This window comes from Ilyonectria robusta, assembly GCF_021365365.1.
Source record: "Ilyonectria robusta strain PMI_751 chromosome Unknown BGZ61scaffold_28, whole genome shotgun sequence".
Lineage (NCBI taxonomy): Eukaryota > Fungi > Ascomycota > Sordariomycetes > Hypocreales > Nectriaceae > Ilyonectria > Ilyonectria robusta.
Window position 1 is genome coordinate 20,621 of NW_025764462.1, and position 20,231 is coordinate 40,851.

At 49.4% G+C, this 20,231-nt stretch overlaps 7 protein-coding genes across 7 annotated transcripts; 4 read left to right on the forward strand and 3 right to left on the reverse strand.

The window, feature by feature from the left end:
• Positions 1 to 667: 667 nt before the first annotated feature.
• Positions 668 to 2,334, reverse strand: BGZ61DRAFT_592790 (uncharacterized protein). The gene is made up of 2 exons (XM_046256747.1): positions 1,235 to 2,334; positions 668 to 1,180 (listed from the first exon to the last, which is right to left on the reverse strand). Exons 1-2 carry the CDS (start codon positions 1,941 to 1,943, stop codon positions 693 to 695), a joined length of 1,197 nt encoding a protein of 398 aa, XP_046097618.1. The 5' UTR covers positions 1,944 to 2,334; the 3' UTR covers positions 668 to 692.
• A 912-nt stretch (positions 2,335 to 3,246) lies between these two features.
• BGZ61DRAFT_461562 (uncharacterized protein) lies at positions 3,247 to 3,968 on the forward strand. Its single transcript, XM_046247184.1, has 2 exons — positions 3,247 to 3,675; positions 3,728 to 3,968. Exons 1-2 carry the CDS (start codon positions 3,339 to 3,341, stop codon positions 3,856 to 3,858), a joined length of 468 nt encoding a protein of 155 aa, XP_046097619.1. The 5' UTR covers positions 3,247 to 3,338; the 3' UTR covers positions 3,859 to 3,968.
• Positions 3,969 to 5,492: 1,524 nt separating this feature from the next.
• On the forward strand, positions 5,493 to 6,705 carry BGZ61DRAFT_498513 (uncharacterized protein; the record flags this gene model as incomplete). The annotated part of the gene is made up of 4 exons (XM_046251282.1): positions 5,493 to 5,750; positions 5,810 to 5,963; positions 6,053 to 6,385; positions 6,449 to 6,705. 4 exons carry the CDS (start codon positions 5,493 to 5,495, stop codon positions 6,703 to 6,705), a joined length of 1,002 nt encoding a protein of 333 aa, XP_046097620.1.
• A 793-nt stretch (positions 6,706 to 7,498) lies between these two features.
• BGZ61DRAFT_120847 (uncharacterized protein) lies at positions 7,499 to 8,041 on the reverse strand. The gene has a single exon (XM_046237031.1). It carries the CDS (start codon positions 7,983 to 7,985, stop codon positions 7,644 to 7,646), a length of 342 nt encoding a protein of 113 aa, XP_046097621.1. The 5' UTR covers positions 7,986 to 8,041; the 3' UTR covers positions 7,499 to 7,643.
• Positions 8,042 to 8,372: 331 nt separating this feature from the next.
• Positions 8,373 to 11,090, reverse strand: BGZ61DRAFT_461568 (uncharacterized protein). The gene is made up of 8 exons (XM_046247185.1): positions 10,524 to 11,090; positions 10,313 to 10,448; positions 10,052 to 10,236; positions 9,958 to 9,994; positions 9,821 to 9,888; positions 9,369 to 9,757; positions 9,207 to 9,274; positions 8,373 to 9,141 (listed from the first exon to the last, which is right to left on the reverse strand). The coding sequence occupies exons 1-8, from the start codon at positions 10,698 to 10,700 to the stop codon at positions 8,807 to 8,809; spliced, it is 1,395 nt and encodes a 464-aa protein (XP_046097622.1). The 5' UTR covers positions 10,701 to 11,090; the 3' UTR covers positions 8,373 to 8,806.
• A 1,423-nt stretch (positions 11,091 to 12,513) lies between these two features.
• Positions 12,514 to 14,812, forward strand: BGZ61DRAFT_461573 (cytochrome P450). Its single transcript, XM_046247186.1, has 7 exons — positions 12,514 to 12,776; positions 12,848 to 12,980; positions 13,068 to 13,259; positions 13,329 to 13,480; positions 13,543 to 13,781; positions 13,840 to 14,111; positions 14,183 to 14,812. Exons 1-7 carry the CDS (start codon positions 12,569 to 12,571, stop codon positions 14,577 to 14,579), a joined length of 1,593 nt encoding a protein of 530 aa, XP_046097623.1. The 5' UTR covers positions 12,514 to 12,568; the 3' UTR covers positions 14,580 to 14,812.
• Positions 14,813 to 18,831: 4,019 nt separating this feature from the next.
• On the forward strand, positions 18,832 to 20,051 carry BGZ61DRAFT_365534 (chaperonin 10-like protein; the record flags this gene model as incomplete). Its single annotated transcript, XM_046241621.1, has 4 exons — positions 18,832 to 18,915; positions 18,970 to 19,646; positions 19,694 to 19,869; positions 19,921 to 20,051. The coding sequence occupies 4 exons, from the start codon at positions 18,832 to 18,834 to the stop codon at positions 20,049 to 20,051; spliced, it is 1,068 nt and encodes a 355-aa protein (XP_046097624.1).
• Positions 20,052 to 20,231: the final 180 nt, after the last annotated feature.

A 20,231-nucleotide genomic window follows, 5' to 3' on the forward strand; every position in this document is an offset into this window, starting at 1 on the left:
GAAATGACGCGAGATGGGGCATTTCCTGTATTTAGTTCGTCGTCACGGTCAGGATGTCATATTCAGTGCATCTAGTGTCCTTAGACGCATAACTCTGTTCAGTTTGGTCTCTTCCCTTAGTTTTAAAAAAACTAGTCGGTATTAGATCTGTCGCGTAATATTTCTATTGTGCTCTTGACACCACCACAACTCAACGAAATCTGTGCTGGGCGCACAGTTGACCGAAGAGCATTTCGACTTGCCTTTTAGGAGTCATCATGGTCACAGAGAAGGTTATTTGCAAAGTTCCTCCATCGGGAAAAGCTGACGGAGGTTGAAATGCCGGGTTTCAGAGAATCTAGGCGTCTTTTTGGATCACTTGCTTGCCCACGGGGCGCATCGAGATGCGGAGTACATATGAATAATGATTGCAAAGTTTAGTGACTCTTGGGAACCTGTGGGATTTTTGGAATATTTATTCGGCTTCTCATTTCGCTCTTAATTGCGTTGATTCACATGTCCATAAGCCTGGCAATGTACATCTAAGTCGGGCTTCCCACTAGCGTCGACAAGCACTACCATTTACTTGACACGAAGGATCAACGTCTCTGTATTGACAGCCATTCTTTAAAACCAAAAAAATACTCGCAAGAGATCAATGTCTATTCTATTTATAATTATCTTACATCCTCCTTTGGCGATTTAAGCAAGCATTACACTTTCTTAATGTAAAGATAACCCAAGTACCAATCAAGCTGCGACCCGCTTGCGTGAACAGTGAAGGCCAGTGTCGCAGCACCTTCTTCCCCCTTTTGCACAACAAATTTGCTACTGAATTTTAACCAACCCTGACCGCCAGTCCAGGCACCATTCACAGGAATGGTCTCGAAGATGACATCGTCGTGCGTGTAGACGTAGAATGTCAGGAGCTTGAAGTCGGTCTCGGGCATGCCGGTTTGTTGATTGACGGGAAGATTGCTCCTGGCGTTGAATACCAGTTCGTATGTAGTTTCCGCCTCGACCTCGAATTCAGGCAGGTAGTTCACTTGGGCTTCTCCTTCGGTTGCCGATTCTAGAATTCTCAACGCGGGAATTCCATCGGCGGTCTGGACGTCCATATAGAAGGAGCCGTCGACTTCGGTTTTGAGTGACCAGTTGGAAACGTTACGATCGTGGAAATCAACATCAAGTACCGCGTCGGCTAGGTTCATACTGATTAGCGTGGCCGATGTGTGCGTAGTGATTAAAAGCTTACCATCAGAACACTCGAAACATTCTTTCTGATACCAATACGTCCCACTCGTGCTTGGGTAGAATCCATACGAGGCCCACGTTTTGATGAATATCTGGCAGTTTCCATCCTCTCGGTAATGGAAAGCCGTGCAGTCGGGGCCTGTGTAACAGAGAGTAGCACACTCTGCGAGGCTGTTCTTCTTCTGGACCGGCCATCTTCCCGTCAACTCGTTCTGGCTGATGTATCCTTCTGTTCCGCAGGTGAGACGAGCTGGTGGGGGAGCAACCGCCTTGCAGGTCTTCGGCGCGTGTCCATTGTGAGATACTACCGTCGGAGGAGAAGAGTAGGCTGATTGAGAAACGGACACGATCGTGGAGAGAGTCGTTGGCGACGGAATGTATTCGTAGTCCTCATCCTCGCAAGCATCATCATCGGGATCACTTGCACCTGTGTGGCTGCTTTGAGATACCCCCGTGAGAGTCACGATCGTGGAGAGAGTTGTTGCCGAGTCGTCTTCGCAATAATCATCGTCGGGGCCACTAGCAGATGTGTGGCTACCGTGAGATGCAGCGGCAGTCGTAGCTGAGTAGGCCGAAGCGGAAACGGTAGCGTAATGGGCTGTTGTCGAGAGAGCGGCCTTATCCTTTGGGTGACTGAGAGCATCGACTCCTCCAAACGCCAAGATGGCCAAGATGGCAACGGCATTGGACGACACCATGGCGGAGAACATGGCTAAAGGAAAGGAGATAATCTGGGACAAAGCGAAGGGACGTACGCGGGGGTGTTCAATTCATTCTACAAGTTACCGAGTCTTTGTATTTGTATATCAAGCTTCAAGAGTTCCAATAAGCGCCGCACGGTAGCCAACGCGGCCGCCGTTTCTAGTGAAATCGGCGACTGGTGGGTTACTCGGCTGTGTATAGGATGCGGATGTCGATGCAGTCATCTCCACAACCGTCTCACAGCCAATCAATGATGACAATCACCAACCAGGGAGCATACTTTCTACAATTAGTGCATGGTAAGGCCAAGGGACGGAAGCTGCTAACGGTCAGACGTCAGCAGCCATGGAGCGAGCGCGGCGAGCTAGGGCAGCATTCTGCTTACAGCGTCCGGCTGGGGATGACCCGTAGGTCGCCGATGCACTGGACAGCCAGCATACCCCGAGCGGGAAAGCCATTCCCGAGATGACTGCGCAGATCTCGCTTCGGAGAGGGACCGGTGCGGCCGACATTATCCCTGTCAGAGCCCAAGAATAGCTCGACAAACTGGGCTCGTGGCGCAGCGGCTTATGCCTGCGCCCCCAACCACCCAGGCGAACTCTGCGCAGGCAGGGGAACGCTGGAGATGCCGACGATGCCCGGTAAATACATAGTAAATAGCTCGGCCTTATGAATAGAGAAATAAGAGTCGATCCGCTGCAGAGAACTACAACCCGCCTTTCTTTGGCGTTCGCAGCGGCCTCGACAGTGATTTTCCCAGTCTCCCCAGTCCAAAAGTTATGCATAAGCGGGCATCATTCTGAGCTAACGGCCAGCCTCAAAGCACATTAAGATTTTAGGTGGTGGGGGCCTTACAGGGCATTACAGGGCATTGCAGGGGCCACTACGGAAAACAAGTACTCCGTAAATTTACTGTGTCCAAGATCCCCGACACCAGTAATTCCAATCCACCAGTCTCATCGTCCCCGATCTGCCGTAATACGTGATGTATTCTCACAATAGTGATGCAATGCTGCATTTGATGTCTTGAAGTGTCTGGATGCAGCGAAACATGGAATACAAACAAGCCATCAAGCAGTCTCACTGGCCTGTTGTGTTCGGGAGAACCGACCCCGCTTCCTACAACGGATACTTAAAGAAGAGCTGGCGAACACGGGAGATAGAGGTTTCCTTTCCGATGCACTGACAGAACTTTTCTGAAGAAACTCCGCATCGTACAATGAATCCTGACCCAAACCATCACGGCTCTGGTGGATGTGGATACTCAATATTGCGGCATGGAGCAGCTTCGAATGCGCCTTGTGCCGCAGCAAAAAAGCCCAGACCACTGCGAAAAGGAGAAGATCGGATCGGATTAACTCTGACCCAGCCAGTTGAGGCCACATGACTCGCCGCCTCTCGAGATGATGTACGTCATCACCACGCGGACTTCCCAGGGTTTCGTCATCGTCGCCAAGCTTCCGGTTCTCCTTTACCTATACATATCACGACTTCGACGCGCTCAGGTAGGCTATCTTTGCGGGCATTTCTCATCATCATTTGGCTCAATATCTCGGCAGTTTCTCAGGAACACGCATCCGATCTCCTTCCACTCACGCCATATTCTCACCATTCTCCCAAGCTCCCAGCCTCCCACCATGTCGCAACACGAACTCTCTGAGCAGGCCGTTGAAGCCAAGAACCAGCAACAGCCCGTCCAGCCGGTGCAAGCCAACCAGCCCGCGGCCCACCAGGCTATGGGTAAGTCTATTCTCATAAAACCCCCTGCCGGGCTCGAGCTCATTTATCGCAGATCCCCAGCGCCCGCATCCCAATACCGAAGTCAATATGCGTGGTGGTGATCGAGGTGGATGCTGTCCCGGACGATTCTGTTTCTGCATTCCTTGTCCACTCCCCTGCGACTGCTGTATTATCCCGCTCTAAACAGATAGCACTCATTTGGGGAAGATTTGGTTGTCGTTTTGAGACGAGTTTGCACAGGATACCACTAAGCATTGTTTTATGTTAGAAGAATATCAAGCTATTTCCTTCGATTTGACCTTGATACTTTCCCCTCCATCCTGACTCAAAGGCCCCTAACAATTGCCACACCATTACACGGGTATCCAGGACGGAAGAAAGACCCGGTCTTGAAGATGATAAGGCACTTCCTTGTCGTGTTATGACTATGAAACAGTCACTAGCGAAACGTAGTGATCATCTAGAAGCAAGATTTAGGCACATGGAAGCCTGACGGAAAGAAAGTCCATTTTAGCCAGCATCCATGAGGGGTAGATAACATACTCTGCTGGTATTGAAGTCTTGGGTCTCTTGGGTTGACCTTCAGGCTACGAGCAATGCATAAGCCATCAACCGTCTGTCGCAGAAATTCAGTCATCCGGCCCAAGTAGTGGCCCTCATAAAAACAAGAGGCGACCAATAAATCTAGCTACTTGCACACTTTTGCGGTTAAAAGTGGAAACATGAGGACAAATATGGAGGCGCTACTTGAGCAAGATAACCGAGTCTCTGCGCTACTTGTCTTAAGCGCAAGAGGCAAAAAGTTTAGACTTTTGATAACTTATTGCCAATTGCCCAGAGATCGCAATTGACAACCCATTGAGATTGTGTCTCATCGATCCACCTTCTAATATTCGCACTTCAAAGTCTGACCTCACCAGCAGGATCAAAAGCAAAAAGAAAAACATACAACAGCGAGGATTCCCCGGTCGTCACCGACCCGAGTACTAATTCGCCGCTTCTCAGCTTGACTAAGGGAGAGCGGACGGGATCCCGTATTTTCTAAGAGCTATGGTCGTATGTACTAGCAACGGCCGAGTAACGGATTATCACAGCACCAATCCAAGCAGAATGTGCAAGAATATGGAGAGAATCGGAGGCGACGCTTTCACTGCCGTGGCACTGATGTCCAATACCCTACAGATAGCCTCAAATCGGATAGCAATCTTGTTTGACCTTTCTTGAAAGTTTGCACCATCGTTCGGGAAAATTTGAGGTGTTACATTCGAGGCCGTGTCCTCGAATGCATACCACACAATCATCCCAAAAACATTGTGCCCCCTGTTCCAATGCGCAAACACACCCAAGTATCAAAATCTTGAGATTACTAAAAAAAAAATTAAAACCCTTAAAGACGAAACTTTGCCTTCTCTTGACTGGGCAACCCAGGCGGCGCGTGAAGAATTTTGCCCAAGCGCATTATCTAATCAACTTGGGCAATCCACTTGCCACTTTGAGCAGCGCCTGATGCTCTGACCCCACGTATCGCAAGGGTATCTTCTTCTATTCATTTGTACACGGCTTCTTCCTTGCGTGTGACCCAATAAGCCTAGCTTATGGATTAGAAATCGAAATGATTTATTGATGTATTTATAAGCACGATACTGACCAGCGGATTTTGTGAAGTTAAATGTTGCGTATAAAGGGCTGACTCTTCACTGATTCAATCTCGGATCATCTGGCCAAATTCCTTCAGCTCCAGCACTGTTAACATTCCAAAACCACGACATTGTTTTCCACGTACTAGCGGATTATCCTCCGGTGCAAATCTGTTTAGAATGCCAGCCACAAAACTAGTGACGGTGTACGGGGCCACAGGCGCTCAAGGCGGGAGCGTTGTGCGTTCCCTATTACGCGATCAATCTGGCATCTTCAAAGTACGAGCCATTTCGCGAAATCCCGAATCAGAAGGAGCGAGAGCACTCGCAGCTGCTGGCGCTGAATTGATCAAGGCCGACGGTTTTAAGAAAGAAGAGCTGCTTTCTGCCTTTGCCGGAAGCTGGGGCGTTTTCGTTAATACCAACTCCGATGATCCTGTACGTATCGTCAAGAGAGCGGTCACATCTCGAGACGGTGAATATTAACCCGATAATAGGCTGTAGGGCAGAAGAATGGACCAAGTGAGACAGACATTGGAAAGGATGTGGTCGAAGCTGCAGTTGAAGTGGGCGTGAAGCACTTCGTATACAGCGGCTTGGCCTCTGCGTCCCTCATTACTAAAGGCGAAATCCCCGTCGAATGCTTTGACGGTACGCCAAACCTTTCCTACCATCTACTTATCCCTGTCGTTCTTGTCCTATACTGAGAATATCAAAATGAATCCTAATTAAATGCATAGAGAAACACGCCATTGCCGAGTACGCAAGGTCCAAAGCCTCTTTCAGTAGTGTCGTGGTTGTCAGCCCAGGCTGGTACATGGAGAACTTTCTCGATAAAGACGTTGCAAGTCTGTTCGGTGGTCTCCCATACTTCCCAGATGAAGATGGTTACTTGACCCTCAACTGGCCGCATTGGGGTGGGAATGATCAAGTCCCTCTCGCAGCCATCGGCGCCGACTTTGGCGACTACGTGCATGGCGTATTTTTACAGCCGGAGAGGTATAACGGCATGTTCATTCAAGGCTTCAGTCAACCACGGTCTCTCGGTGACATTGCCAAAGATGTGCAAGAAGGTATTTCAGCAAGCCAATGCAGGTTGAATCGGTGTGTTCTACGATTGCTAACTACTCATGTAGTAACGGGAAAGAAGGCCCGTTTTGTGCCTATCGAGGACTGGAGATCTATCGAAACGAATGACGACAGGTTTTTAGTCACCGTTCGAGGGATGTTCGGCCTTTGTCAGCATTCTGGTGGTTGCTACTACGGAACACCAAATAGCACGGAGGCAGCATTTCGGTTGAAGCAGGCGGCCATTACAGCACAAGGTGGAAATATGGATAACGTAAAACTTCTTACTCTGAGAGAATTCTCCCAGAAACACTTGTCTGAATAAATTAGCTCGAAGCTGCGCCTCCTACTCAGTGTCATTACTCAGGTGAACTCTAGTGCCACGAACTGTGCCATAGCATTCATTTACGGGAGTTTACAGACGCACATGTGACAACTTAATATTCTTGAGTAGCTCTGGAAATGTGAGGCTTTTGGTTATGAGTCTGTTCCTGAACAGCGTGTAATCGTCCTGGTTTTGGATGACATCGCCGTCGATAATAGCCCGTTTACACCTCCTGAACAGCTTAAAAGCGAAGCCCACCATCGCAATTATTTTCTAACCAACAGCAATACAGTTCATATCCGCAGGCTAAATTGCCGATCCACCAAAGACGAGAATGTCGGCTGGAATAAACCGTTTAAGAAGGGTTCCAGAATTGTCGGGGCTATAGATCCGACACTAGGGCTCGCTTCCATAGGCTCAAAAGGACTCTCTCTGGATGGGTATATGTTGTAATAACAAAATGCTTGAATAGTTCTCCTCAATACTAATATACATATGCTTCAGGTCGATAGACACGCTACTGGTAGTTCCAGGTTGCGTGCAGCATGGAACCTAAAGAAATGACGGTATCTCTTGCTAGAGAGATCCCACGTAAACAATGAAACGGCTCATGTCCTGTAGTGCTAAGAAGAGTTCAATAATATTTTCTTGCATCCAGAGCAAAGAGTATTTATCGGGTGAAGTTTCTCGAAGCCTCTCAAGAAGGTATAGTCCATGACGAGCTCGATTCGATGGATCTAACAGTAAAGCAGGGTGCGTTGCATCCAGGTGGATAGTGGACTAATCGATAAGCCGGGAATGTTGACATGGGTGACGAACAGTTGTGGCGGTCTCTCTTCTCGCCGCAGAACCAATCTTTATATACCCTAGTGTCACCCTTCTCAGTACATACGACCATAGCTCTTAGAAAATACGGGATCCCGTCCGCTCTCCCTTAGTCAAGCTGAGAAGCGGCGAATTAGTACTCGGGTCGGTGACGACCGGGGAATCCTCGCTGTTGTATGTTTTTTTCTTTTTTGCCTCATCTTCCTAATTCCCTGGTCTAGCCAGTCTAGCGCTAGCCCTAACCTTGGTCGCGATCCTGGGTACGCCGGTTCATGCTCGTGAATACCTGGAAAGAGTATAGCTGCTGGATCCAGGTGGGCGGGAAGTATAGATTCAGTCAAGAATACCTTGCCGAAGACGATGCCATACAACAGAAGAAGAGGGAGACAGAGACATGACTTATGAGCATACAGTGTTCCTCCCTGACCGTCACCAGCCAATGTAAGGCCTGGCATCTGCCATGGTGACGAAATACCCAGTACACGACTTAGTCGTAGCCAGATGAGTTCAGTGTGAGTATAGGTGATAACTTCCAGTATGGCCAAAGTAGGGAAAGCCGCTGGAGCTGCCTTCATGATAAAAATTACCGACCCTCCCAGGTAATGACAACATCAATTACTCTGTTCATATTTTCAACCCAATTGCTGATATACCCAGTACCTTTTTATGGTTGCCGCAGCCCAAACGAACCTAGCTGAAGGGCCCAAGGAGCTGGCCATTAAGTTTGGGGCCGGTGACATAGCCGAGCAGATTCACAGGCTTGGTAACAGGTTTATCAACGAGTATCTCTTCACCTTTAGAGTAGACAGGAGGTGCGTGTTGAGAATTTTGACAATTTTCAACCCACGTGTATTAAATCTAGAGAGGCAGCGATGAGTTGCGTGCCACTTGTAGGCCGCGACCAACAACGAAGAGAAGAGTGGTGAGTGAACATATTTCCTCGTGATATTTACTGTTGCTGTCATATATCTAATTGTTCGTCTTCTTACTTGGGACAACAATAATATGCTAAATCATTTAGCTGTGAACTTCCGCCTCTATGCCGTCCATAGATAAATTGCTTCCAAAGATGCATTTCCTTACCTGACCTGTAGATAATTTATTTCCGTTTATCACCAACAATATACATAAACCTAAAGCCTCATATTTACCCGGGAGACCTATAAATGCAAACTTCCGGCCACGATATATAGCAAACCAGTCCTCGTTGTATCTGTTGGGCTAAGATACTACTTGACCCTGATTACAAACAATGCCGACATTTGAACAAATTGATTCAATTGTCAGACAGGTAGTAATGTCTTGGTGGGTACACAAGTTCTTCGTCAGATGCCGTCATTTGTTCGCGACTCACATCCACGTTAACGCTCCTCACAATCTTACCCGAGTTACTGAGAGTACTCATTTGATGTGAAGGTTGGCGTTTGGAGTCCTCCTTGGAGCCTTGGTGGCGGTAGTATCCATCCGTAGAGGGATAACTCATCTTAGGATTCGTACCAAAGAACTCAGGTGCCAGCTTCGAGAGAATTGAACGAATGGCTGGCATGCATGCGCAAATGATGAACATGTCACATTCGAGCACACTCCAATAGATGGCTGGCGAGTTGTCATCTAAAAAAGCACGTAAGTTACAACGTCCATTTCTTAAAATGGGAATCTCAAAATGAAAGACTAACATGTGGGGTTTGATGTCTTGGAGAATTGAATCAGAGATTGCAGCCGTAAAATACTGATAATCGTGATTCTGAATATTGGTTAGGCGCCGAAAATCCAGACTAGAGCCCCCTAGTTCACAAGGCACTTGGCCTGAGATCATTGAAACAAACAATGTGACTTACACAAATCCAATAAGAAACATCAGAAGTACTTGAAACTTCTTCTTCCAGTTCATTTGAAGCTTGATGACGCTCGGCAGAGGCAACGATATGATAGCCACGTCAATGGCAATCTCAATGGCCGCGCGGATCCACGAGAAGAGATTGATGTTGATGCATGTTCCAGTTGATTCGCCGGCCCAGCCAGTCCAGAAAAATGGGATCGGGGTGCATTGGAAGATCATTGCACAGGTGTTTGCGATTCCAAAGCATCCGACGATACCCATTAGGGTCCAAGAGGATCTCCTGACAAAGACAGAGGCTCCTGGAAAGACGCGGATATAGAAAGCCAACAGCGACATTTGGACCAACATTTCGGCGACCATGTAAAATATTTCGGCAATATAGAGAAGCTTAGATGTCTCATTAGCCAACGTACTTGTTTAACCGTCTGTGTTGTGGCAAAGGCTACTAACCTTGAGAGTCATGTCGATGTTTGGAAACGATATCGTCCAAAAGTCCTTACCCATTCCATGGGAGGCCACTGAGTGTGAGGTTAGCGAAAGGTTATGCAGCTATCAGGCCAGTAGACCAGCAGAGCGTCGGAACATACTTGGAAAGCATACAAAGTTCAATACGCTGGCGAATACCTATATCACGACCTGTCAGCGATGGGTGAAGATCAGAGCGATTGAAGAATTCCTCACCGTGGCGGCCACTATCAAGTAGTCATCCCAGTCCAAGTCAATCTTCGTAACCCAAAGGCGACCGAAAATGCGAATCAAAACCAAGAGGATGGCGAATGAACCAAAAGCTGCTGGGATACCGATGACGGTAGCTGATTGATTGCCTGGTGGTACGCCGCACGCTGCCAAAGTGGCGTTTGTGGATGCTAGACAGGAGTCAGATCCTCACTCCGGGGATCGGTTCACGGACAACATTGTGCATGGTTAGAGGGGTTGACATACTAAGGATCTCCTTCACGGTACAATTTTGAGCCTGGCAACCTTGCGCAACGCCCATGAAAACTGTATCGACGCAGAGACATGGGAGGTCAGTAGAGGAACAATTCGAACTCGATACACTCTGCTCGAAACATTGGACCTAGAGTTCAAAGGCGTCAGTTCCCTTGTACAAAATGAAATACCACCAAATACGGCTTGGCAAAGGCGAACTCACAGCGCAGTCCGGGAGTGAAGACATCAAATCGGCTTGAGCCATTGTGCTCCTCAATAAGAGCGCAAAAGCGCAAAACGTGGAGTAGAACTTCATGATACGGCTTGGCAGACGGAGCGTCTGGTAAGAGTACTTGAACGAATCAGGGGGACAATGGCAAAGTGTCGACAGCAGACTCATCCAAGGACAATCTGATGCGAGGGACGGGCGAAACTTTGGGATATAACTTATGCGAGCCGGAATCAGATCCGACGCGGGATCTAGGCTACCGCGGGAGTGCTGGTGATGGGGCTACAGATGACAGGTCGTTTGATAGCCACTTACTGGCCCTGCATGGCCGTAAGGAAGGCGGCGGGGATCAACACAGCGGGTCGTCATCGCGGCAACGTAGGGATCAACCATGAAGGAATTGTGCAGATTGGGCTCCGAGAAACTCAAATGTTACGCGGGACTCGGACCATGACCCCCAAGGGGCCACGCATAAGTCTTTGAAGCTTAGTGGTAATTCCAGGTGCATGTTCTCAGAACCAACTGGTCATTTATGACAACTTTGAAGGGCTCATCAAGCGTGGGGATGGCGAGGAAAGGAAGGTGCTGCGTCGAGAATGTCTCGACCTGCATGATTCCTCGCGGCTGCATAAATGAGCCCCCCTTTCGCCGGCATGTTACAGAAGTTGATCCACCTAAATAGAGGCATCATATGCAAGTCGACGCCACAGTGGATGATGAAGATTTCTCTAGAGGCCGGGCAGGTTAGTGGCTGGACTTCTGTCGGCGGTTTCGTCTACTTCGACTCCACCCTCGTTTACTCTTCTCTCAAGAGCATCTAGACCTACTCCACCAACAGTTCTGTATCATACCAAGACATGAGATGTTTTAAACCTCAAAAGCAAAAAAAACTGCTACTAAATAACGGCGTAATGGAAATCGGCCGACACCACTGCCGGATACCGAATTGGGAAGAATATTCCTAGCGAGGGTTCGGCAGCATCTGAAGATCGTCGCCATCGTATGGATATTGCAACTGGGTTCTTGATCATGTCAAAAGCTGGACGTCTAGATGTGACAAGATCCTACAGGCTGTAATATTCTCATGAAAATCATTTGAGGTGAACCCAAAACATGAGGATCTCGGGATTTCCATGGTTCAGCTGTGCCTTCCCAGGGTATCAGGATCACAAACGCCCCCGAGCGGAGGAAACAACTTGGGGAATACCATTGTGCGAGGAGAATTCCCTTTTGGAGTGCGGGATTAATGGGTCGTCAGCAAATGCGGACCCCGACGAGTCCTCGAGATCTTATTCGTGCCGCGTTCGTTAATGGAGACGCGGAACCAGGGGGCCCAGGGGCCGATCCACCTGTGCCGCATCATTGCTCGCAAAAGCATTTATATAGCAACGCTGTTTCTGTGAATTGTGACGACTCGCAAAACTCGGAACCTCCGCAGGAATCTGAGGCAAAGGATTCGCCGGTTTCTGGTCAGATAGCGTAGCACGCAACCTTTAGGAATCACAACCCTGCCTTTTCTCGGGTAACGCGTGCCCCTGAGTTCCGGTATCGCCCTCAGCTGAAGTTTGCATGTGCTGCTATGTACAAGGAGGGATTGGCTATCGCCCCCCGCGTTACCTCCGCAAACGTGTCTCAATGTTCAGCCCAAGTTTGCATTTAAGCTGCTGCTACAAGTGATTGACAGAATCGCGGATACGCTGCCCCGGTGGACATGCGAGAATGAAACTCATGTGCACTGACTGTTGAATGTTAATTGACTGGGTTTGCACTTGGTTCTGGCACGCAGACATGTGAGCAATTGTCATGCTAAGTGTTTGATAATTCATCGGCATTCATTCGCCATTCCCAACAGGGGAAGGGAGATGAGGGGGTTGCGGGGGCTGGAATCTAGCAACGGTCCCGGGGGGTGTCCGGGGACTAACCAGATGGGAAACTTGGGTGGTCGTAATTCGTAATTCTTAATATCGAGTGGTCTGGCCTGGACCTTGTTCTGCACGCTCTTGAGATCCTTCTGCAACCTGTCATTAATCGTGGTGAAGATGAGTCTGTCGTCACCTATCGTCAGTCTGGGCATTGGCCTTGCTGCGCTCTTCATCGTTAATACCATCCTGAGCAAATCCAAGAATGCCAACAGTCATCCTCTCCCACCAGGTCCCAAGGGACTCCCACTGGTGGGAAATTTGAGCGACTTGCCCAAACCGGGTGTGCTTGAAGCACATCACTGGCTGAAGCACAAGGAGCTTTATGGTTCGTGTAGATGAACTCCATTTCTTACAGGTTCCTTTTTGCTAATGCAGGACACTGCTTGGCGCCAACAGGCCCAATCAGCTCGGTAACGGTGATGGGGCAAACCTTGGTCATTGTTAACGATGCGGATCTCGCATTTGAGCTATTGGAAAAGCGGTCGGTGAAGCATTCCTCTAGACCGAGGCAGATATTCGCCGGTGAAATGTACGTTTGCAGTTCACAGTTGCTTTGCTGACCTCCAACCCCATGATGGCGGCGACATGACCGTAAATGGGCTGACAAATACCACAGGCTGGGCTGGGAGAATTCCCTTGGACTTTCTCAGTATAATGATCGTTTCCGAACCTACCGCAAGAACATGAGCCGCATTATCGGCTCCAAAACGGCGGCGGCGCAGTACGATAATTTGCAAGAAGCTGAAGCTGGTCACTTTCTACTCCACGTTCTGGAGAAGCCGGAAAACTTTGTAAATGAAATCAGAAAGTCAGTTTGGTCGTCTCACTAGCATGGCGATTTTATCTGGCGCCATCACTAACTCGCACGCTTTTCCAGGGAGGTCGGCGCAGTCATATTGAAGATTGTCTACGGTTACACGGCGGAGCCTTTCAAGAATGATGTTCTTGTTGACATAGCTGGTGATGCCATGGACAAATTTGCGCGCGCTGGTGTTCCTGGGGCCTTCATGGTCGATATGATGCCATTTTGTGAGTACCTACTAAGGACAAGCGCGACGTTGCGTTCTTGTCCACAGGCTGACCAGTATTAGTGAGATATCTCCCCGAATGGATCCCCGGTGCTGGGTTCCAGAAAACTGCTCGACAGTGGGGAGCCGAGCTCATTGACGTGATAGAGAAGCCGTATGCGTTTGTGAAGCACCAGATGGCCCAGGGCAAAGACGACTCGTCGTTTCTCTCGCGACTGCTGGAGTCGGGCGACGATACCCCACAGGAGAAATTCACCAATAAATGGTCGGCAATGTCCTTGTACACCGCAGGAGCTGATACCGTGAGCCCCTCTTTCTCTCCACTCCGCTTCATGTAGAGGAATGTTCTAATTATATTAGACCGTATCGGCGCTTGCATGCTTTTTCCTAGCCATGACGGTCTTTCCGGACGTCCAGAGGAAGGCACAGGAAGAGATTGATCGAGTCATCGGTCGCGATCGCCTGCCCAACTCGTCGGATCGTCCAAATTTGCCCTACATCGATGCCACGGTGAAGGAGGTTCTCCGCTGGCACCCTGTGGCGCCAATGGGACTTCCCCACACAAGCACCGCGGATGACATCTGCGAGGGGTATTTTATTCCCAAGGATTCCATGGTGTTTCCAAACGTCTGGTGCGTACTTCGGGAAACACCCCATCTTATCGCCCGGAAAGAAGGCCCTCTAACGTTGGACCCTACTATAGGCACTTCACGCATGACCCAGAAGTCTATGACGAACCCATGTCCTTCAATCCTGGTAGATTCTTGGAAACCGATGGCCACGAGCCGGCACCGGATCCGCACAAGTTTGTGTTTGGCTTCGGACGCCGCATTTGCCCCGGGCGCATTCTGGCCGACAACGCCTTGTACCTTACCATTGCACAATCTCTGGCGGTCTTCAGCATCAGCAAAGGCTTGGACAATGGGGAAGAGGTTGAATCTCAGATCCGATTCACGCCAGGCGTTGTCAGCCACCCGGAGCCCTTCAAGGCTCAGATCCAGCCACGATCCCCTCACCACGAGAAGTTAATCCGATCCATTGAACAGCAGTTTCCGTGGAAGGAGAGTGATTCAGAGGTTCTAGAGAGCATGAATTACTAAATTGTAGGGTTCGAGAACATGTGTTATTCTGGAGGCGTTGGTCAAGGTCTTGTCGCGACAAGTACATTGCGTCAACGCATGTCGCTCACTGACGCAATGAGGGGCCGTTACAATGTCCGTGGCCTCTTTGTATACTTCACACGATAATAGTTTAAGTTAGTCAGATACGGTCTCTGAGAGTATTATTATCAGTATTGCTATTCACATAGGTCCATCTTGCTATTCGTACAAACATGTATATGCCCCAATCGTGAAGATAACCATCACGGACACACTCTATGCAGCATGTAAACGAATTAAAACTCAATGGGGTTTGTCTCGCATTATATTCTACTTCCATGTATTTATTGCAAGTAAGTGAGAACACATAGACGAGCGTCAGAGTATATGTGCGCGCTTGTTCTAGATACGACGATTCAGCCAAGGCTCAGGTACAAATATGTGTGTGCGAATAGCAACTTGCATTCCTATTCCATGCATGTCGAGTACAGGGGAGCTCATCAACTCCTCCGGTACCTGGTGTGGAACCGGGCTGCAGAGCCTAGAGCGGGTAGTTGGACTGCATCTACGGGTTTATATCCCTGGAACTCAAATTATACTTCCCAATTCCTACTTAAACCAAGGTCTTGGGGTTGGCTTTTTTTATGAAGATGATAGAGGCTGCTGGAGGCTGCTGCAGCGGACTCCGGAAGTGGGGCCGTAGATGATCGGGTCCGCAGGCGGTCGGGTCCGCAGGCTGGTCGGATCAGCTGACGGTCGGGCCCGCTGGTGGTCGGAACCGTCGGAGAGGGTGTCTTACTGCGCCCCATCATAGCATTCTAAGGTTAGGGGGGTGTTTCGACTCTTGGATGAGGGCGGGGTTGTCTTGCAGTATGGTTATGAGTGGTGACTATTGGCGCCCATTTTCCCAACCGTCTGAGACCAGCATGTTAACCGAATCAGAGCAAAGTAAATTTACAACTCAGCGCCTAACGATTTGCCATTGGCCAATTGATCCGTCTTCTAGCCAGCTTGTAAACCGGTTGCTTCCATAGTGTGGGCTCATATTTCTGCGTGTTTCTCACAACAACTAGGGTGAGCACTAGACAGATCATTTAAAAAGCCACGAGAATTACGGACGAATGGAAAGATGTTCAAATGCCGGCAGGGACTTTGCAAGATGCAACCATATAGTTTGAGAGAGGGGTAAATGAGGAAGGTGTCATGAGAGCTTATTCGAGCTATTCGGCAGCATTTGTCGTGACACTCGATGCTGGCGCTGTGGCTGAGACTTAATTGGAGGACTGCATAACTTGCTTGTTCATCATTGGCGAAGCAGGATGCCGGCTGTACTACTGATGTTGTGCTGTGTGATCGCCATATTTGCCGTGCCGCCGTTTGAGGGGTTGGGGGATTGAGGGGTCAAGAAACATCCGCACTGCCGAGGCAGACGGAAGACCAGAACCGTTATGAAAGTCGTTTGTGAGGCCTTCAAACACGAGTGAGCTTACCTGGGTCACAATGAGGAAATTAAGGGATTTCCCGGTGATCTGCCGGATCTGGTGATTCGCCGGACTTACACCTACTTGCATTCCAGACATCAATCTATAATAGCTCCACAGCCGCAGTCCCAAATCTTCCAAAATTAAACACATAATGAAAATGCAACTATAAGATATGTCTCAGTCTATTTCGCAGTCATCAAGCCATCGTGGTCGCTTGCTATTCCGCTGCGGCCGCCCGGTACCCCGAAATGCGACTACCATCTCCCGATCACTCTCAACAGCTAGACAGGGTCTTTTCGGACGAGCGGTACGGATTGGAGTGGTCGCTGCCTTCCCTTTTCGGTTGTCTTTTGGTAGATCTAGGGCCTGTGATGCTACCGGCGGCTCTGGTATGAGTGGAAGAGCGACGATTATCTCGTCTCGAACGTCCGGACTCTTCTCGCGGCCTTCAGAAGCCACCCGTCGTTCATGTTGCATTTCATGTGCCATTTCCAGATTGCGACGCTTAAGTTCTTGTCGAATCTGTCGATTGGTCTCCTTCTCTTGCTGCCTGGCCTCCCTTACCTGCCGTTTTCTCTCTATTTCCGCCTCTCGTTGCCTCCTCTTCTCCAGAGCGAGAGCTTTTTGCTCCGCCGCCTTCTGCTGTCGCTGAGCCTTTTGCGATTCCTTCTGCAGAACCTCCTCTTTCTTTTGGGCGTCCATCGCCGCTTTCTTTAGGCGGGCTTGAGCGACTTTTGCTGGGCTAAACACCTGAGCTGAATTTGGATCTGTACGATCAAAGAGCAGATCTTTCAGAGCTTTACCGCGCTGTCTGCGCTTCTTTTCTTGGCTAATTGTCTCGCGGAGTCCTTGATTCTCATATCGAAGCAGTTCAACCTCAGATTGCAGGCTTTCGAGGGTGTTCTTCAGCTTTCGGCTGTTGCGGTCAGCATCGATAGAGGATTTGTCGACTACTTTGTCAATAAGTCGGCGTAAATCTCGGGCCGTAGGTTGCTGAAGGGCTAGTGATTCTGCCGAGTCGCTACCCGTATTCGAATCATCATCTTTTTTCTCAGTGATCTGCGATAGGACCACTTCTGGGTCAAAAGGCAGGAGACCAGTCCGTTTCCACCCACTCGCAATGTTCTCGGAAGAGAAGGAAGTCTCAAATGCGTTCCAAAATAAAGTCCAGAACTCACGTTTCGATAGGCCAATAAGGCCTTGTGTTTTTGCTGTCCACTGGATAAGCTGATTTGAGTATGCGGTCGAAAGGGGGCTGAATAGCGACACGTCCAAGGGTTGCAGCCGATGCGTGGAATGGGGGGGAAACACCGCAACGATAATCCGGTGCTGGTCACACCACTCCAGAAAGTCCATATTAACATGGCTAGAGTGGCCGTCGGTAATGAGAAGGCGATAATCACGACCGTTTCGAGCTTTTGCCTTAGTAAAGCGATCGAAAACACCGACGAGCCACTCTTTTCCAAGCTCGTGATTTGTCCACCCCGTTTCTGAGGTGGTAAAGAAGGCTGATTGATGTTCTGGGTCAAATTCATTGAGCCAAGAGTCCTGGACTTGTCCTGGTTTGCCTTGATAGATGAGGAATGGGGGCAGCGATGTCATGTCCTGGCTGATGCACGCCAGGAACGTAATCCAAGATCGATTACCATCTTGCGACGCACCGAGCAATTTGCCTTGCTTTTTGACGTTAATGGAAAATACTCTCTTCGTTCGATTGATCACACCCAAGAGAAATCCTTTCTCATCCGCGTTATACGTGTTGCAGGGTAGGATGTTGTATTTCTCGATTTTTGTGCGGATCTTCCACTGTCAGTTGTGAAAGGGAAGCTTCGTGCATTGGCTTACAAGCTCAAAATAAGCCCTATACCTAGAGGCATTATCGGCTCTCTTTCGCGCGATGTCCAACCCGTCGAACCATGTACAACCTAACTCATCACGATTGCGTCGAACGAAGCTGTACGGCCAGTCCTTTCCGACCTCGATTTTGGCGATATCCTGGGCGAAGTTCTTTATCATAGGTAAGGTAGGGGGAATGCCACGCGATGAAAGCTTATGAATATAAGCGATAAGATCCCGTTCTTGTTGTTTTGACAGACGTGACTTATACAAACTGTCGGCATCTCGTCTTGACCGCTGTTTGCCTTGATGTCGGCGTCGCAAGGTCGTCTCGTCGCAATTGAAACGCCGTGCAGTCTCAGCATAATTAACTGATTCCGACGATTTCAGGAAATCAAGGGCCTCATCAATCGGCGCCATGGTTGTTGAGTAATTGTCGATTGATGTTGAGTGTGCGAAGTGGCGGTGATCCGGCGGATCACCAGATCCGGCAGATCACCGGGAAATCCCTTATAGACTTCTCGCCAGGCGTATGGACATGAGGCTTTTCGGGGAGACGGATGCTTGAACGATAGGAAAGTAACACCACTCTCAAATTGATGTAATGAGTTACCTCGTAAGATTACCCAGATTTATCACGGTATCGGCTAGAGTGGGTACTCGTTTGTGATGCCACTCGTGGTTCTCCGGCGCTCTAGCGGGTCGGTCTTCTGACGTAGCGAGTCGGATGATGCACAACCCCGCTGAGAGCCTGGCATTAGGATTATAAAAGGCGTCAATATGACGGCAGTCTGAGCCTCAAGTCCATCTTCCAGACAAGAAATATTGACATCTTCATGCAGAGAGTCCTTACTGCATCGTTCTCGCAGCTTCTTACAAAGATTCCCCGCTTCGTGACCCCTGCCTTCGCGCGGGCTTCGTTTTACAGCACCATGCGCGCTGCCAGGTACTACGGCAAGGAAGATATCCGCGTCGAACTGATCCCCGAGCCTACCATTCGTCCAGGCCAGATTAAGGTGAGGCTGTAAATCCACAAATACCCACAGAAGGATTACTCACTGACGTCCTAGATTGCCCCGGCTTTTGTTGGCATTTGCGGCACTGATCTCCACGAGTATCTCGGCGGTCCAAACTTCTGCCCCACAACACCACACGGACTTACCGGCGAGACGATCCCCGTCACGCTCGGCCACGAATTCTCAGGAACCATCACGGAAATCGGCCCTGATGTCACAGGATTCGAAATCGGCCAAAGATGCGCCGTCCAGCCCACCCTCTTCTGCGGTCATTGCGTCGCCTGCGACTCCAGCGCTGAGAATGTCTGCCACACGGGCGGATTCGTCGGGTTGAGCGGGGGAGGCGGCGGCCTGAGCGAGGCCGTGTGCGTAAATGCGACGCACGTCTTCCCGCTCCCTGACAATCTGACAATGGAAATGGGAGCTCTCGTCGAGCCGCTTTCTGTTGCTTGGCATGCCGTGACTGCGGCTCCAGAAATTAAACCCGACTCGGTGGTCTTGGTGATCGGAGGTGGTCCGATCGGATTGGCCACCATCTTATGCCTCAAGGCCAAAGGCGTTACGAACATCACCGTGTCGGAAGTCGCAGCTTCTCGGCAAAATTTTGCAGCCCAGTTTGGTGCATCAACGATCATCAACCCTATCAAGCAAGACGTCAAGCAGGTCATGCTGGACGCGAGCAAAGGCAGAGGAGCCGACGTTGTTTTTGACTGTGCCGGGGTTCCCGCTAGGTACGTGTTTTTCTTATCCAAGTCAGAACTCATCTAATATCATTTAGCATCAAAAGCGCTTGCGAGGCCGTCAAGACCAAGGGCACGGTAGTCAACGTGGCTATCTGGGAGAAGGAGATCCCCTTCAACCCCAACTGGATAACATTCAAGGAGAGCACCTACAAGTCAGTTCTTGGCTACCAGAGAGAAGATTACCAGGCCGTCATTGAGAATCTCCGAACAGGTGAGAGAATCAACTTCGATTACGAGTAGCGTGTCACTGACATCATTCAAGGCGCTATCAAGGCAAATGACATGATTACAGCCAAGATTCGACTCGAAAACATCGTCGAGGACGGTATTAAAGCGCTTATTACGGATAAGGACAACCACGTAAAGATTCTTGTTGACATTAATGCTAAATAAGGCATGTATTTTAAGCGAAATGGCGAAGGATGCGGTAATATGATCCCAGCAGCTTGCGTGAGGTGTCCATTAACCGAGTCATCTCGATGAAGTAAACTTTGGTGATAATTCTTTCCTAGTGACGCACATCTAGAGGGTTTTTATTCACCGTTACCTTCAGAAAAGACTGAAGAAGTAGCG

Coding starts and splice junctions, on each gene's coding strand:
- BGZ61DRAFT_461573 (XM_046247186.1), top strand. CDS start 12,569: ATGAGTCTGTCGTCACCTATCGTCAGTCTGGGCATTGGCCTTGCTGCG. Junction 12,777..12,847: donor GAAGCACAAGGAGCTTTATG/GTTCGTGTAGAT, acceptor TGGCGCCAACAG/GCCCAATCAGCTCGGTAACG. Junction 13,782..13,839: donor ACACCGCAGGAGCTGATACC/GTGAGCCCCTCT, acceptor TAATTATATTAG/ACCGTATCGGCGCTTGCATG.
- BGZ61DRAFT_461568 (XM_046247185.1), bottom strand. CDS start 10,700: ATGAGTCTGCTGTCGACACTTTGCCATTGTCCCCCTGATTCGTTCAAG. Junction 10,237..10,312: donor TACCGTGAAGGAGATCCTTA/GTATGTCAACCC, acceptor ACTCCTGTCTAG/CATCCACAAACGCCACTTTG. Junction 9,995..10,051: donor ACTTGATAGTGGCCGCCACG/GTGAGGAATTCT, acceptor GTCGTGATATAG/GTATTCGCCAGCGTATTGAA.
- BGZ61DRAFT_592790 (XM_046256747.1), bottom strand. CDS start 1,943: ATGTTCTCCGCCATGGTGTCGTCCAATGCCGTTGCCATCTTGGCCATC. Junction 1,181..1,234: donor ATGTTTCGAGTGTTCTGATG/GTAAGCTTTTAA, acceptor GTATGAACCTAG/CCGACGCGGTACTTGATGTT.
- BGZ61DRAFT_461562 (XM_046247184.1), top strand. CDS start 3,339: ATGATGTACGTCATCACCACGCGGACTTCCCAGGGTTTCGTCATCGTC. Junction 3,676..3,727: donor CGCGGCCCACCAGGCTATGG/GTAAGTCTATTC, acceptor CATTTATCGCAG/ATCCCCAGCGCCCGCATCCC.
- BGZ61DRAFT_120847 (XM_046237031.1), bottom strand. CDS start 7,985: ATGCCAGGCCTTACATTGGCTGGTGACGGTCAGGGAGGAACACTGTAT.